General features: G+C 35.3%; 1 protein-coding gene across 3 annotated transcripts in view; it reads right to left on the reverse strand.

Annotated features, from left to right (window-relative positions):
* Positions 1-18,541, reverse strand: part of LOC130893368 (serine/threonine-protein kinase tricornered) — a 147,643-nt gene that overhangs the window by 65,970 nt on the left and 63,132 nt on the right. Inside the window, exon 1 of one of the 3 annotated variants that reach the window (XM_057799405.1) lies at positions 9,360-9,810. The exons of the other annotated variants lie outside the window; for them this stretch is intronic. Within the exon in view, the coding sequence (XP_057655388.1) occupies positions 9,360-9,456 (97 nt within the window). The 5' untranslated portion in view covers positions 9,457-9,810. Of the gene's footprint in view, positions 1-9,359; positions 9,811-18,541 lie in introns of those variants that run through there. 3 annotated transcript variants of the gene reach the window in all.

Consider the following 18,541-nt stretch of genomic DNA (forward strand, 5'->3'; position numbering starts at 1 on the left):
TAACGAGGCGTTTCGACAGGAGTTCACATTACAAGACAATCTGCTCTCTTCAACGGCTAAGATATGACTGGCAAAATTTTTCCCGAGTTCCCAATATCCCTCTGCTCCAGCCGTGCACGTGCAACTCGCTTCTCGCCCCGCACGTTCGCTCAATCCTACTACTTTCAAAAAAGACCCTATAGTGCCGCATGAGTATAATAATTGTTTAATTGATAAGTACTGACATCTGCAGATTTTTATGTGTTCATTGAACAAAATAATATACTTACTAAAAGTAGATTCTTCACTCACCTGAAACAAAAAAAAAACATTTTATGATTACTATCAATATTATACAAGAGAGAGTGGAAAGTGATGTCGCTTTATTAAATTTAATTCATCGTTGTCTAATTTTGTTTAGTTTTACTCGAAAGAGATCAAAATTGAAAAATGAAGAAGCATTGCTGAAAGATCGAAGGGTGACATCAGCTAGAAGATCCCTGATCATGACATTTCGAGAGACCGTTAAGGATATACCAAGATTTGAGCAAGATTCCGAAAATGTTGACGGATGACAACCAAACGGCAACGTGTAGAAGCGGCTCGCGAATTTCTTCATGTCTATGAAACCGATGGCGAGGAATTTTCGGAGACACTTGGGTCCTTTACATGACACCGGAAAGAAAAGACGATATAGTCAGTAAAAGTTAAAACAAAACCTGTCTACCGGTATAGTGTTGGCGAGTATCTTTTGAGACAGGAAAGGGTTGTTGTGCCCACTAGCACAATAATTAATACGGATCGATACTAACATATGTTGAAGAACCATCGCTTCGGCGCGCGATTTAAATGAAGAGAAGAAGCATGCTTATAAATGGAGTGCGTCTCCATCAGCACTCCGACTGTGTCATAATTGTTTTTAACAGCAGATTTGGATGGAATGCTGTTTCACACTCCCTTTACAATCTTGACTTGACCCCCAGTGATCACCATCTCTGATAAAGAAACATTTGGTAGTGATGTATTTCACAGCCAACGAAATTATCTTCACGGCGATTCATGCAAAAAGAAGATGGTACATCACAAGCCAAAATACATTAATCTTAACAACGATTATGTCGAAAAATTGAGGGAAGTTTAAGCTTTCCAAACAAGTATTGTTTGATGCCATAAACATTTATTGGGAATCTTATTTTACAGACAAGCCTCGTACAATTGGATAACTTTTTTTAGTAGACTAATTGCAAAAAAATCTAATATTTCATTATTTAGAAATGAGAAAGTCACAATAACCATAAAATATATTTCGACACGACTTTTAAGTATACAAGGAGGTGAAATATAACAATTAAATATATGTGTGCGAGTCTTACGGTCAAGAATATAAAGAGGTAAGACAATAATGAAACCTGGGTCAGCTACATATAATTTATACACACAAATCCAAATATACAAAACGTAAAATTATATCCTCGCGCGTGTCTAATCTCTAAGAGCAGCGTAGTTTCGCTAGGTCTCATTCGCGGTGCGTCGTTACTACTTGGATTCAAAACATATCGCTTGGGTCCGTGTATGTGAGAGATAGGAGGGAGTGTCATGAAACAGGGTAAAGCGACGTAGCTATATTGGTTTTCCGTGAAATGTGCTACCAGGTATATCGCAAAGGATTAGGTTAATTGTATGCCGTTAGGAAATTAAGAAAATTATAAGGTAATTTGGGGTTTCCAAAAGAAGGTAACTGCACCACAAGGCGTCGGTGGCGAAGAAATATTGTTTTATTCAGGAAGTTGTTCGAGGAATCGGTTGTAGGTTGAGTGTACACATATTGTTTATTTTTAAAGAGTCGCCATAAAAATCGACTTTTCGATCCCCATAACATATATTCTTAATAACTGGATGGTTTTAACAGAAATGAAGTTATTTTTCGAATAAATATTTTATAAAAGTTATAATTTTATCGTTTTGCTATTTAATAAAACGTATCTGAACAAAAATTATAGTCATTTGTAAATACTTCCTACATAAATCTTATATACAAATAATAAAAAGCAATAGGTTGTAAAGACTAATATGAAATTGATGACGCGAAAATGTAATAAATGACGTGTTACGTAAATAAACTTAACGCTTGTCAATATTTGAACCAGATATCTACCGAGAGATTTCATTTCAGTCGATGAGTTTACCACTTAAACGAAATGAAAATAAATCAAAATATCTTTGATTATAGGCTAACGATTGATATATTAGTTCCCAAAAGAGAAGTATAATTTTCGCAAAAGTTTAAAGAAAAAACGTTTTCTTAATTAGTTCGAAATTGTTGTCTAGATAGACGGCAATGTTTCTCGCTGGGTTGATTAAAATATTAATGCGCGTGCGTCTAGAATTGCTCAACTGGTAGAGCTTCTATCCAATAGATCTGGAATGCTGAAGAAAATATCTTTAATATCCATCCATTTCCTGTTCGTCCTAAATATTTTATCATTTTTGCTGTCACCTCCACTCGCTTTTCCTATTTTGATTTTCCTATAGTTTCACTTCTTTTTCAGTGATTTCTCTCTTGTGCTTCTATCGACGTATGATTGGCATTCATTCGATTTTCTTCACATGTGATGTTTCTGTGGCTGAATTTTTCTTCGCTGGGAAAGCCTTTATTTTTCAGCAAGATGAAGCAGCATGCCATAGGTCAAAAAAGACCTTAAAATGGTACTCAGACAACAATATTCCATTTTTAGAGTGGGTTTCAAGTAGTCCAGATTTATCATCAATAGAAACACTTTGGCATGAAATGAAAAAGCAGTTGCGTGCAAAATTACAAGAAATTTGGGATGGTTTTACTCCCGAATACTGCCAGAATTTAATAAACACCATGCCTCAATGAATTACGGCTGTTATTAAAAATAAAGGGGATGTTACGCAATGGTAACTTTCAAAAGTATGTTTAATATTTAAGCTTTTCTGATTACATTTGGTTTTTGTTTTTTTTTTTGGTTTGTAATTATAACATATGTACGACTTGTATCTAAAATGTTTATAGAAAGTATAAAGTGCTCAAAACGAAACAATTTGCCGGTTTTTAGTAGCTGAAAAAGCAATAATTAGTAATTTTTTTCAATTGGGCCAACTGAAATGGGACGGGGCTCGTAGTCATGTATTATACTTTTTGCTACCCTTTGGCTAGGAATGGGTATTATTGCTATATTTTTTGCTCTCCATATAAGTTTCCTATTATTAATTCATTGCTTATACATTCAAGCATTATTTTTCCATTTCTGTTTATTAAGTTAACATTTATCAACTTCTAATATCCAATATCAGTCCTACCCTGTATGTTTAATACCAAACAAATTATATGTATTGTAGAGGTAGTAAAACATCGCACGATATGGTATTCTTACCGTTTAACGACCCAATTTTCCGAGTCATGACAAACGTTTTAAAGCGTTCAATCCTACTTTATAGTTTATCTAAACGTGACGAGAAAAAATTAAAGTTAACGAACCTTTTGCGTGGTTTTCTCATGAAAATCGTTCAACAAATACTTGGATATTAACATTGTGCGTGAAGAGATTCCTTTTTCTTAAAAAACGTACCGAACCAGTGCGTGATCTGTTTTATTCAAATAATTGCCCAAATAAACTTATTCTACATCCACAAATTTTCAAAAAAAGTGATTAAAGAGAAAAAATTCACCATCACACTATAACTTCATAATGGGAAGAAATTAGGATAAAAAACTAATAATAAACTGTAGTAAGAAATGCCCTCAAAGGTTGTACATTCCAATAGGAATAGTAACCGCTCAATCAAGAGCTATATGACTCATTTCTTTTGGTGAGCCAATCCACGTTTTAATTTTTTTTCCTTTTTTAAACTAAAGTTCCTTGTATGTTTTGGCTATTTTTCTACATTTTTTCCTGTCCCATTTTGTACAAATTATTTGTTACTTGAATTTCCCGTTGGCTTTATGGTCTTCTCTGGACCGGTTTCCTACGATCTTCTCTTAACCATAATAAAAGATTTTAAAAATTAGAAGGAACTTTGTAGAAAGTCACTTCCACTAGATCCTATCCCAGAAATTTCCTTCATATATTAATAGGAGCTTGTTGTTGTCTAAAAGACACTTATAGTGAGTAGTTTAAGTTTATGAAACAGGAAAAAGTCGCTGAGATCCAGATCTGATAAAAACAGTGGCTGATGAACCAATCCAGAGTGCAATTCGGGAATAAATAGTAACTGACAGCTCGAATCTCAATTGGTGCAAGAAAATTTTACATATACAATTGTAAAACTGATTCTGGGGGTTTTAAATGGCTAAAATTTTATTGAACGCATGCGCAAATATATTTCTCAGCAAAATACTGACATTATTTTTATATGCGATAACCGACTACAATAATAAGCGCACTTTATCAATCTTCTTCTTCTTTTAATGCTTATCCATTAATGGATGTTCGCGACCACATTTTTCATGGCTTCTCTATCTCTAGCGGTATGGATCAATGTCTGAATATCTTGTATACCCGTCCACTGCCTCACGTTCCGTAACCATGACATCCTCTTCCGTCCCAATCCTCTCTTACCTTCAATCTTGCCCTTGACAATCAGCTGAAGGAATTGATATTTATGGCCTCGCATTATATGGCCAAGATATACAATCTTTCGTTTCTTCACGATGTTAAAGAGTTCACGGTCTTTATTGATATATCCTCATTCCTCACTTTGGCAGTCCATGGTATCTTCAGGATTCTACGATATGCCCACATTTCGAATGCCTCTAATTTGTTGATGTTCTTCACCTTAAGGGTCCAACCCTCCATCCCGTAAAGAAGCACTGACCAAACGTAGCACCGCACAAGTCTCAGTCTAAGATCAAGATCAATGTCGGTACAAGTAAATACATTTTTAAAATTTATGAATGTACTTCGAGCTTGTTCAATAGTGGTAGGAAAAATAGCAAAAACAACTAATATATTAATTGAATTTATATACATTAGAAGTAAGTACTCTTTTGGAAGATGGCGAATTATTTATTTTTGTAAAATAATATTTTGATACTACATCTAATCAACTGATAAGGTGATCATTCAATTTTTATTTCGTCAAAAGGTTCCCTTATCTGATTGGAACATACGTGTAAGTAATTTACACAATCGTTTAATAGTTTTTTTTATGGTTTAAACAATGAAACACCCACATTTATTAACTATATTTTACAAAAGAAACAAGGTCGTATATATATATAAATAGGTATAATGTAACACCTGTCACTAGGTGAAGACATACGCATATTTTTTTAATAATATCAGCAAATATTTGGCAACGCATTATAATAATACTAAAATGATGAATAAAGTGTCAATTCAGATGAATTTCCATACTAATTTTAATAAAACTGAATGGAAAATTGGTAATTAAACGCCTTCGTGACGACCTTGGAAAGCAATGGCAGTTTAGAGCTCGATTTGGTGACATATTGTAATTTACTTTGAAAGATTGTTAATTATTATAAGAGCCCTGTCAGCGGTCAATTTTTTTTCTCAATTTAGTTAGTCTGCTTCCTACTAAAAGTGCAAAATATCCAACGAAAAGGTCCTTTAAATTTGCTCACATTTCTTCGCTGCGTTAATGACGTATTGTGTGGGCTGAAAAGTTCGTAGCTTGCTTAATAGATGGATCTACTAGTATTAAAGTCATATGATTTTCAGTAGCTCCAACCTTCAAAAGACACGTCTTTAATGATGACAGTCCTGCCATTAGTTTGAGATTAGAGACATTTTAAGCAACTTTTATCAATATGAAAGAATGGACACTAAATAAGTTCTTGTGTTAATAAAGCATAAATACTACTGAAACCAAGGCATGCCTTTCAAAACATAATACGGACTTTGCCCAAGGAAAATTAACCGATGAGAAGTGGTTTGATGAGTTTAAACGATGCGAAATGACTACCGAGGACGATGCGCGCAGTGGATGCCCTAAAGATGCTGTCACTGACGGAAACATCAAAAAAGTCTACAAAATAATGTCAGATAATCGTAGTTGTGTTCTCCATGGTTTCATGACAATAAGTGACATCTTTTTTGATAAAAACATTTGCAGACAATTAAAGATATTTGGCAAAATTTACATTTATATTCCTTGACCTAAACGTCAAATAAGTTTGCACACAAAAAATATGACGAAAAAGTTTATGGACCGGGTTCTATACTGGCCAGACTTTTCCTTCATTCATTATTGACATAGTGATTATAGCTAAAAACAAGCCCACTAAGTATAAAATATAGATGCAAAAGACTGCTGACATTGTAAATGAAATATTGGATTCATCATTATACGAGAGTGATTCTATGAAATATTATGAAACATAAGATATCCTAAAATTTTGATTGAGTCGAACGATTTTCGAGTGCTCTAAGCTTCAGCAGAATTGATAAGACAATTTAGGAAAATGATCGTGATATACGAAGATGTATTGATATCTAGTTAGCCTAGACCAGTTCCATGCATAAACAAAATATTTCGTTACCATAGCAACGAACAATAAATTATTAGTAGTGTCAGTGTAAAGTTTGACGACAAATTAGTAAATCAGAGTTACGCAATAAATTAAAAGTATCTGTATTTAAAAGGGTTAAGAGGTAAGCAGATTTACGAAGATATGCTTAATACTCTTGGTGATCAATGTCCTTCTTATGCGACCATGAAAAATTGGACTGCAAACTTCAAAAGAGGTAAATTTTCCATTGAAGATGATGACCGATCGGGAAGGCCAGTTTCTGTGTCAGTCCCCGAAAATATCGATGCAGTTCATGACATGATTTCATCAGACCGTCGAAAAAAATTTTAAAAGGTCGTTAATTTTCTTCCAACTAGAAGGTAATAAAAGCTATGGAATTCTTGTTTGCAGAGCAAGAAGAAACATTTTTTTTGAGGTCTAGAGACGTTGCAGGTTCGCTGTAATAAATGTATCCAATTAAGAGGAGAATAAGTTGAGTAATAAAATATTTTAACATTGAAATATTGTTTGGTTCTATAGTAGGTTAAGAATTTTTCAATATATTCTCGTATATTCCATTAGAAATATAATATTTCTTATTTGGAAACATTGATGATGGTTTCTTAACTTCTCCTGACTACAATGACTATAAATGATCAAATGTGCTTGGTAGTAGTCGAAACAACTAATTTTATAGTACGACCTCTTTTTATGAGTTTCCACAAAAGCCGTCGAGTCAAGTCATCAATAAAAAAGTGGGAAAACAAGAAGATGATGCAAGACCTCAGGTCTAAAGCAACTAAAGATATTTCTTCCTTATTCCTCCAATTGGTTCCAAAAGGCACTTTAATTAAGCAAAGATGAGCTACTGCCCGATGAAGAAGGAACTGAAGAAAAGCCAGTAGTGGTAAGTCTCATAGCTTTGGTACCTGTTTGGTAAACAGTCCAAGGTACAGGATAGATCACTAGGTCAACGTGTTAACGATATAGATCATAGTTCATCAAATCTAATCTTGCACCTAATGAGGACCAATTTAATCCACTTTAAGCGAAATCAATAGTTTAATTCGTGTATCTTGGATCTTCTACATATCGCTCTCTCGTCGTTTTTAACAATAACTGAGGAATACAACCTACCGGCAAGTAGCTCTCGACTTAGCGATATCAGTCTTCTTTTAAATCGCTGTAACGATTAAATAAAGTTGCTTGTGGAAAACCTTCCTAACTTGAACTAAATGGAGGAGCTCGCGATCCTCAACTAGGCACAATTTTCTGCGAACATCTCTCATTACATATTGGACGACGTTAACATCTATTTCACGTATTTTTTTAAAAATTTCTATGCCGTAATTGTTATGTGCCCAAAAACCTTCAGTTGAAAGGGGCTGAGGTAAATTAGAGGGTTATCTGCACATATTATATTATTAAGATAACCTTGCATAGTGGCAGGACGCTAAGTCCTTCCAAAACATTATGTCGACTTGACGAACATAATGTTTTTATACAAAATCAACTAATTTAGTGAAGCGGATGTTAATATTCATTTCAGAATCTAGAATTTTCCTCCTTATCAGACCCTCATACGGTCTGGATATTTCTCTAGTCGAAATCGCACACTAGACCAGAACTTTATCAGAGAAATTTGCTTTTTCTTTATATTTTACATTGTTAGGGGCCATATTCTTCTACATTGTCCTTTGAGGAATGGAATGAATCTCCATGCAGTTTATGGACAAACGTTCTGAAGGGCACAGGGCGATTTAATGGAGAACTTATAATCTATATATATGATTCCTATGAGACATGGCAATACTGATGATGAATATGTAAAATCTGACATTGCAATCATAAAGTTTGACATTTTTAATGGTAAACGTACTTAGAACGTATTGTCATACAAGTGGTATTTGAGTTGTTTGCAGATACTTGAAACTTTCATCTTGGTCAAAAAATGGAATTAAATCGCTAACATTTTCGTGCGATGATTTTCCATGACTTTCGACTTGGACTAAACCAATAGCAATGTGCCGATAAACTCGCTTCGACTTTTGATGATGAAGCACCATGTCGAATCGCCAAGTTTCCGAATTCAATCGTGGTCGCACTTCACTACAGGATGAATTTCGTGAAGGTTGTCCGAAATCAGAAAACATCGATGCTGATGTCAACTGATATTGCAACATCGGCATGTGACATACCCTGAGATTAAGATATATTAGGCCATTAAACATTTAGCTGTCAAAAAAGGTCGCTTGTTTTTTCAGAATGTCGCTCACCGTTCCATTAGAGCAACGTAGAATGGTCAATTCTGAATGGTACAACAGCATGTGTTTGCCAGAAAGGTTCGAAAAGATCAGGAGAACCATTCACATTCTCCACCATGAAAACTGAACAGACAAAACATCGAATTAATGGGTCATCCGCCGTACAGTCCTTATTTGGCACCCAATGATTTTTTCTTATTCCTGCAGATCAAAGATAAATTGTGACGTCAACGTTTTTCTACACCTGAAGAAGCGGTTGATCAAATGTTTTGGATGTATCTCAATCGAAATGGTTCAAACGCGTGCAAAAGTTTATTGATGAATAAAAACAAATATTTATAATTGGATATAGCTTCTCCGTTTTTATTTGTATCACGTAAGTATCAACCCTCGTAATATGTCAATCAACATAATTCAAATCCCTTTAATATTTACAGAGCGTTGGTGATAAATGCGCTGTACATGTATCACGCAAAGTTTGTTTTGGGAGGATTTTTTTTGTAATTGTATTATATAATTAAACCAAGTCTTTATTAACTTATTTTATGAATAAAATTGACAATTACCAAGCTTCAATGATTATTAGTAACAATTGTTCAATGTCATTTATTATTTACCTTGATCTTTTTGAGATACGGCCTGCAAAAAAACTTTACAGGGGTACCACATGTCGGTCACCACTAAACAATCCATACAGGAAAAAAATCGTATCATGCGTGTATAATTTAGATATCACATTAAAACCACAACACTACACGACAACTTTAAATAATCTCGGAAATGTGTAGATCACCATAAATCGTCGAAAACTAACCAACTTAACCACAAACCGGATGGATTTTTCCAGGTCAAGTACACGAGATTGATTCAATACTGTCGCTAAACATTTTTCCTACGAAGTTTGTTTTTCGTATAAACGTAATCGATAGAAATAATAAAACGGTCACGAGGCATAACGCTCGTCATTTGAACTGAACGCGTTTATAGCGACCGCGGATATGAACATCGAAAAATCGTCGCCGAAGCACCGATGCGTTATTCTATTCTATTCTATATCTACAACCAATTAAGGTACTTCGTTTGCCTTTATTTAAATTATATACGTCACGATAATAAGTTAAGTTGACGCTTTATGTATAACGATCAAGTACAGGGTGGACCATGAATTTCTGCACTTTTGAAGTTGCCACCAAAAAAAGAAATCTCATTTAATAAATGGGAAGCGATAGATGCTTGCTATGGACAGATGAAAATGAGATAGAGGAAACTAAAAATAAATTTTGGGAAGAGTAGTAGTAGAAAACGAATAAGGGACGAGGAAGAGTTGACGTAAAAGAACAAATGTTACGGGTGCAAATAAAAGAGTCGCACATTAACAAAGATTATCAGATAATACGTGGTCGAAGAAAATACTAGAATGACAGGGATCGACCGTGGACGAAACAGGCTGCTAAGTGATGATGATAGATAAAAATAAAGATCTCTGAAGATTGGTTAGGATATCCTGTTATGTACGCGCTAAAAACAAATAATCGAAAATAGACTGCAAGTTGAATTAGAACCAACCAAAAAAGATGTCCACCGAAATTGTGAAAATCGAAAAATTGGAGTAACGAGCCATCATCAAGTACCTGTATTTAAAAGGGTTAAGAGGTAAGCAGATTTGCGAAGATATGCTCAATATTCTTGGTGATCAATGTCCTTCGTATGCGACCGTGAAAAATTGGACTGCAAACTTCAAAAGAGGTAAATTTTCCATTGAAGATGATGACCGATCGGGAAGGCCAGTTTCTGTGTCAGTCCCCGAAAATATCGATGCAGTTCATGACATGATTTTATCAGACCGTCGAATTGGGCTTAAACGGATATCTGAAGCACTGAATATTTCATACGAACGCGCTCATCATATAGTTCACGTCAATTTGAACATGAGAAAAATTGCTGCAAAATGGATCCCCAAATGTTTGCATGTTGACCAAAAGCGTGCAAGGATAGAAAAATCGCGTTCGATCTGTGCTCGATATGAAAACGATGTAGACTTCTTAAACCGAATTGTTACTATGGATGAGACTTGAGGATACATTTCTACGATCCAGAAACAAAGCAACAATCGATGGAATGGCTACACTCTAGTTCTCCAAGACTTAAGAAGTTTCGTGTCGAAAAATGTGCTGGAAACGTTCTTGCTTCAGTTTTTTGGGATTGCCATGGAGTAATCATGATTGATTTTTTAGATAAGGGTAGAACAATAATTGGAGATTACTATTCGACATTACTGACCATTCTACTGGAAAAAATTAAAGAGAAAAGACGCGGAAAGCTATTTTTGTAGGTCAACGCTCCCGCACATAAATCTCATGTTGCCATGCAAAACATTCGTAATTTAGGGTTTGAATTACTAGAACATCCCCCTTATTCACCAGATTTGGTTCCATCCGACTATCATCTCTTTCCTCAACTGAAAAAAAGTTCAAAATGTTGTAAATTTTCTTCTAACGAGGAGGTAATAAAAGCTGTGGAGGTCTGGTTTGCAGAGCAAGAAAAAACGTTTTTTTTTGAGAGGTCTAGAGACGTTGCAGGTTCGCTGTATCCAATTAAGAGGAGAATATGTTGAGTAATATTTTGACAATGAAATTTTGTTTGGTTCTATAATAGGCTAAGAATTTTTCAATATATCCTCGTATGTTAAGTGAAAAATGGGATTGCGACGAGGAAGTGAAAACTCGGATATTAATTGCAAAAACAGCTTTTAAAAAGTTTATTAAGTTCCTAATCCGCCGAGAAAGTCCCTCTAAGCCTTAGATTGAGGGAGATAAAATGTTATATTTGACCGATCCTTTTGTATGGTGTGGAGACGTGGTCCTTGAAAGTGAGGTCCTTAAACAGAATATAAGCAATGGAAATGTGGCTGTTGCGCAGACTTCTGCGGATCCCATGGACAGAGCACATGATGAATAAAGAAGTGCTGGGGAGAGCGGGCGTGGAAAGACAACTGATCGCGGTAATTAAAGTATCTTATTTGGGACATATTCAACTGACGAGAAAGAAGAAGAAGTACACAAGTCAAATGCTCATTATAAAGTAAATCATTAATAGTAAATGGCAACATCCAAATTATAGCATTCCTAGACATGGAAAAAGTTCCACGAACGAAAATTTGGAAAAGTTTACAAAAAAGAAAATTTACGAGAATCACAAAATGCCTCTAAAAAGAAACGAGATATAAGGTAATAAGAAGAAACAAGAAATCAGATACGTTCATAACGCAATAGGGAGTGCGACAAGGACGCAGTTTGAGCCCATCAGTCGACTCGATTCTATTAGGTTTGCCAGTTCGAATTATGCAGCTAATACGGACAAAACTAATGGACACAAGTGTTGTAGACTGTTTAGTTATAGTCATAAACATAAATTAGTTTTCACTTTCCTATATTATAATGAATACATTTTATTTTAACGTAAATCAAAAAGATAATTTAATGCATTACGCAACCCAGAAAGTTTTATATCTCAATTGTTCACCTCGTTAGTACAAAATAATGTCCTTCATGGAGAAACAATAGTGTTATAGTTAAAAAATTAATAAATCACGATCTCATGGGTTTTAAACAATAAACACAAAAAAAACGCGAAAGAAATTGTTTATGTTATCGTTAAACCACGGGTTCATTACTATAAAAATATGTGGTTACGTTTTGCTTTATTTGTCAGGCGAAACGTTTCCAATTTTCCTATTTATTAACATGATATTTAGTTTTGGTCATGTTGTAATCAACCAGGAAGTTTACCGGGGAACTATATAACCACCACTGACATTGAAAATGATTATCTATCTAACCTGCGGTCTGTCGTTGTTTTACAGCAATATCGCACTACGTATTGGAATATCGCATCGTTTCGATTTGTAGACAGGTTTCGCCCAATTTTTTTGAAAAGTTACTATAATACTGCGAGTCCACAGATCGTTGTTCAATGAGAAAACCAACTACAATTATTCCACTATGTCCCAAAACACGGTACACATCTTCCTGAAAGCTGAAAGTATAACCTTCCCTTTCTTCCTTCACTCCTTATTCTTCAGCTATATGGGGTACAGTACGGCTTAGGTCTCCCAAAATGATTTTTTTCTACAGCGTTGACGTTCTCATTGGTAACACTTGTTCTTGCCATACCTTTTCGGAAAGCGGAACACCATTAATAAACTTGGAGAGTGTTGGAGAGACACTCATCCCCGAATAATCGATACATTTCCACGGGTTTTCCATTATCTTTGACCAAAAACATGATGCGTTGCGCAACAGATACTGGTTTTTCTTTCCTGCTCATAGCTATACGAAGATATATTGAAAAATTCGTAGCCTACTATAGAACGAAACAAAATTTCAATGTCAAAATATTTTATTACTCAACATATTCTCTTCTTAATTGCGAACCTGCAACGTCTCTAGACTTTTGAAAAAAAAATTTCCTCTTGCTCTGCAAACCAGACCTCCACAGTTTTTATTGCCTCCTCGTTGGAAGAAAATTTACGACCTTTTAAACTTTTTTTCAGTTGAGGAAAGAGATGATAGTCGAACGGAGCCAAATATGGTGAATAAGGGGGGTGTTCTAGTAATTCAAACCCTAAATCACGAATTTTTTGCGTGGCAACATGAGATTTGTGTGCAAGGGCGTTGTCCTGCAAAAACAAAACACCTTTGGATAGCTTTAAGCGTCTTTTCTCTTTAATTTTTTCCCGTACAGTGGTCAGTAATGTCGATATTGTTCTACCCTTATCCAAAAAAGTAATCATGAAACTTCTTAGGTCTTGGAGAACCAGACTGTAGCCAATCCATCGATTGTTGCTTTGTTTCTGGATCGTAGAAATGTACCCATGTCTCATCCATAGTAACAATTCGGTTTAAGAAGTCTACATTATTTTCAAATCGAGCACAGATCGAATTCGATGCTTCTACCCTTGCACGTTTTTGTTCAACATTCAAACATTTGGGGATCAATTTAGCAGCAATTTTTCTCATGTCCAAATTAACGTGAACTATATGATGAACGCGTTCGTATGAAATATTCAGTGCTTCAGATATCCGTTTTAGCCCAATTCGACGGTCTGATAAAATCATGGCATAAACTGCATCGATATTTTCGGGGACTGACACAGAAACTGGCCTTCCCGATCGGTCATCATCTTCAATGGAAAATTGACCTCTTGCAGTCCAAAAGGACATTGATGACCAAGGGTATTAAGCATATATTAATCGGCTGTAAATCTGCTCACCTCCTTTACCCTTTTAAATACAGGTACTTGATGATGGCCCGATACTCCAATCTTTTTTCTTTTAATTTATTGCGTAATTCTGGTTTACTTTTTTGCCGTCAAACTTTACATTGACACTTCTAATAAGTTATTGTTCGCTGCTATGGTAACGAAATATTTTGTTTATGCATGGAACTGGTCTAGGCTAACTTGATATCAATACATCCTTGTAAATATACTTATAAACGAGGTTAGCGGTTCCAGTCTAACATCCAGTGCAGCCACTTTTTCACGCGTTGGCGGGGAGAGAACTTATACACATGGTGTATCTTACTTATTTACTCTATTTATACACTAACACTAAACTAGTCACTATTCACTAGAAACTTGTTACTAAACACTTATTTCTAAATCTTAACATACTAATTTATTCAAATACACCGTTTTTTGGTATACCTCGATGTGTTCGGGATGACAAAACGGTCACAACATACTGTAAATAAGTTATAAAACAATACAAATAAATTACAGCCGTATAAAAAACATAATATTTAGAGTCCTTTCGGGAATTGTATCCTCCGCAACCGCCATAATGGAACAGGACCGTATTCGTAACAATATGTTTATATAGCATAAGGGAGTACGACGCGCTAGAACCTGGTCAAAATTTTGAGGAGGACGTCGTTTTAGAATGTAGTAGCAGCAAAAAGTCACGTTTTATTTTTCAGGAAGATCTTAATTATCTAGATCTTGATTTAGATCTTTCGCAAACAAACGCGTAACTGCTTAGGTCTCTTTTGCAGTTGTTGATGTTTGTACAAAGAGATATGAAAATTTACACGTTTCGGAACTGGCAGTCTATGTTTACCATGTTTTTTTTTTAATGAAAATGAGTATACTGTCATGATATTCCAGGTTTGGGGATTGAATTTGACTTTATAACTACTCAGTGATGACTTTTTTATTCTCTGTTTGAACAGAATTCAAAAGGCAGTAATATCGTTCAATGGAAACGAGCAGCCATCAATTCCCATTGGTAATGAGTCATATAACAATTTTGTACGAATTAAGTAGAATTAGAAATTTTTATTCTAACGTATGTTCAAATAGTTTTGGCATAAAATATTCAACTATATATTTTTGTAATAAGTATAGTTAATGGAACTTATTTGCCATTATCGGTGGCTTAAAAACTAAGAAAATTGATAACATAAACTAAATGGAGGGGCCAGTTCTCCTCAATTTGGAGTAATTTTCTGCGAACATTTCTCATTAGGTTTTGGACGATTTAAACACCTATTATAGTAAGATCAGAATAAGATCGAAAACTCTGTGAAAATAAGTTTTACTCAAAGTGCTTGTTGAGCTGTCTTTTTGTATGATTATCAATGTCAAATCCCCTCGTAACGTTAATTATTCATGCATACAGCGTCAACAAAGTTAATTTCAGTACTTTTGGAGCTTTTTGATACGATTAACCTGCCAGGATCTATTATATCCTAAAATCTTACGAGAATGGTCCCAGAACTACCTGGCCTAACCTAGAGATGGCAGTTGCAATGTATTATAAAGTACACAATTTATACAGCATATGTTTCAAGTTTAAAGACTCCACGTTGTTTAGTATTTGTTTGGCAGCCCTCAATAGTAAAAGTTTTTAGTGAATTTGTGAACATGGAAAAAAATACTTCTATTTGAAAAGACTTAGCTCAATGACCTGCGAAGACCAGAATTGTACGAAATGAAGTGACGACTCCAGAAATGTTAAAATAATCCACAAAACGGTACTGGATGATCGTAGACTGCAAGTATACGAGCATTTCAAAAAGTGCGGTACATCGCATATTAACTGAAAATTTTGGACATATGGAAGCTGTGCGCAAAATGGGTGCCGCGTTTGCTCACAATGGAATAAAAACAGGATCGTGAATATATTTCCATCGAGCGTTTGGTAATGTTTCACAGAATAAAGCCAAATTTTTGCGCGGTTTCATATTCATAGAAAAAAGCGGATCTATCACTTCACTTCACACCCAAAACAAGCAAAACCATCCCTCTCCAGGTAAGGTATTGGTGCCGGCTATTTGGAAAGCGTGTTAGATATCTTGACAAAGGAGAAACTGTCAACGGCGAGAATTCTACGAACTTATTGCAACGTTTGAGCGAGAAATCAAGCAGAAACGGCTGTATTTGCCTAAGAAGAAAGTGTTGTTTCATCAAGACAATGTACCAGCTCAAACATCCGTTAATGTAATGTCCAAAATAATGAAGTAAAGTTTCAATTGTTACCCTATTCGCCAGATTTAACCCCCTCGGCTAAAAAACTAAAAAAGAGATTACGTTGAAAAAAAAAATTTCCAAAATTTTTGTGTTTTCTTTATTGGGCCAGGTACTTCAGGGACCATCCTCGTATTTAGGCTCCCATACTACAGGAAACAAATCTTATTAATGGATTAATATTGGGGTCATTGAATTTTTATAAATAGCATCGCTAAATCATCGATAATTGATTATTAGTACCATATGTTCATCGAGAAAAACCAACTGGATGAATTAAACTGTTAACCATGAAAAGAAAAAAAAAGTGTTACAGTGTAATTATAATCGATTCAATTTGAACGCACTTTAAAACACAGAAGTTAGAATGCTAATAGTATGGGAGGTAGATGATTTTGAAAAATGACGTCAACAGTTTAGTGATGGTGGACCTAAAAGAAATGACTACAACGTTTCCGCTTTCAAATTTGAACGTTTTGAAGAGGAGAGCAAGAGCTTCGGGAGGAGGAGAATAATCAGAAGATGACCCACGCGCGGGGAGTCCTGTGATGTGACTACTCCAGAAAACATTAGTGGAAGAAATTATTATAAAGTGACCAATAGAAATTGCACCACAGATCGGCCTTTCTAAAGCATTTGAGCATGACAAAAATTAGTGCAAGGGAGTGCCTCGAATTCTCAGCACAGTACAAAAGCAGCGTCGAGTAGAATGTTGTGAATGATTTTTAGAGCGAAAGAGATAATAAAACTATCATCTTTTACATCCAAAAGAAATTTCATGAAATGGCATAGGAAAGGAGAGACTATGTCAAAAAACAAAGGTCAGGAAAAGTGATGGCTACAATATTTTGGGATTGATGTGTGTATACTTTTGATTAACTTCAATGGGATCAAATACAATAGTAAACGCGTTATACAATTGAAAGAAGAAATAGAAGATTTTATGAAAAGTGCACTGAAGAAAGAGCTCTTAGTAGAAATGAAAAATACAACGGACAAAGAAGATGTGATGAAAAATAAGAACAAGTTGTAAGAAGTAAGAAATACAAAAATATACATAAACGATGTTTTGTATTATAGTTATTATTAACACGTTCACATTAACATTTATTTGTAAGAAAATTTTTTACATAGCTTTAACAACAGAACTTATTATATATCTCATTTCTTCCATTCGCTCAGTAGTCGGTTGGTCGGACAGCGTTGCCAGTTTTCATGAGTTTTGAATTAATTCTGGCGTGAACATACTCCCCGCGTTGAAAGCATAAGGATGGCTTTCAAAGGTCAACTGGAAGGGGGCAGATTTTTTGAAAGCTTCTTTTGATGATTTCTCCAGAGGGAGTTCTTATAGAAGCGACCCTCGCGATACCGTCAGGGCCTCTATGGAGCTTGCTGATTCTACCTAATAACCACTGAGTGGGCATAGTGTTCTCGCCTTTCACTAAAACGAGAGAATCTTCTACTAGATGGCCTTGGTTGGACTTCCATTTGGTGCGTCTTTGGAGCTCCGCAATGTACTCAGATTTCCATCTGTTCCAGAAGTGCTGTGCTAATTGTTGTACGAGCTGAAATCTGGAAAGTCGATTCATTTTTATGTCGGTGACATCTTGATCAGGTGCTGCAATTATTGGTCTTCCAATCAAGAAGTGAGCTGGGGTAAGAGGTCCAAAATCGTTGGGATCAGAGCTCAGTGGGCATAAAGGACGCGAATTCAAAATCGCCTCGATTTGTGCGAGAACTGTGGCAAATTCTTCAAATGATAAATGAACTTGGGTCAAAACGCGCCTTAAATGATGCTTTACGCTTTTGACAGCTGCTTCCCACAAACCTCCGAAATGAGGAGAGTAGGGTGGTATAAACCTCCACTCTATATTCTGAGAGCTACATTTCTCGATTATAGTGTTGCTGCCATGTTTTAGAAAATCCTTTAGCTCTCGCTGTGCCCCGACGAAGCTTGTTCCATTGTCGGACAATATTTTTGATGGTTTGCCTCGTCTAGAGACAAAACGATATAGCGCTTGAATAAATGATTCTGAAGAAAGGCTAGAAATCAATTCCAAATGGACTGCTTTAGTTGATAAACAAATAAATACGCCAATATAACATTTACTTAAACGACAACCTCTACCTTTCTTATCGTTAATCATAAATGGCCCCGCGTAATCAACTCCCACTATTGAAAATGCACTAGAAGGATTAGTTCTATCGCGCGGTAAGTTGGCCATAATTGGCTGTATGGTTTTAGCATTGAATTTGAAGCATTTCACACAA

Source organism: Diorhabda carinulata, chromosome 4 (genome assembly GCF_026250575.1).
Source record: "Diorhabda carinulata isolate Delta chromosome 4, icDioCari1.1, whole genome shotgun sequence".
NCBI lineage: Eukaryota > Metazoa > Arthropoda > Insecta > Coleoptera > Chrysomelidae > Diorhabda > Diorhabda carinulata.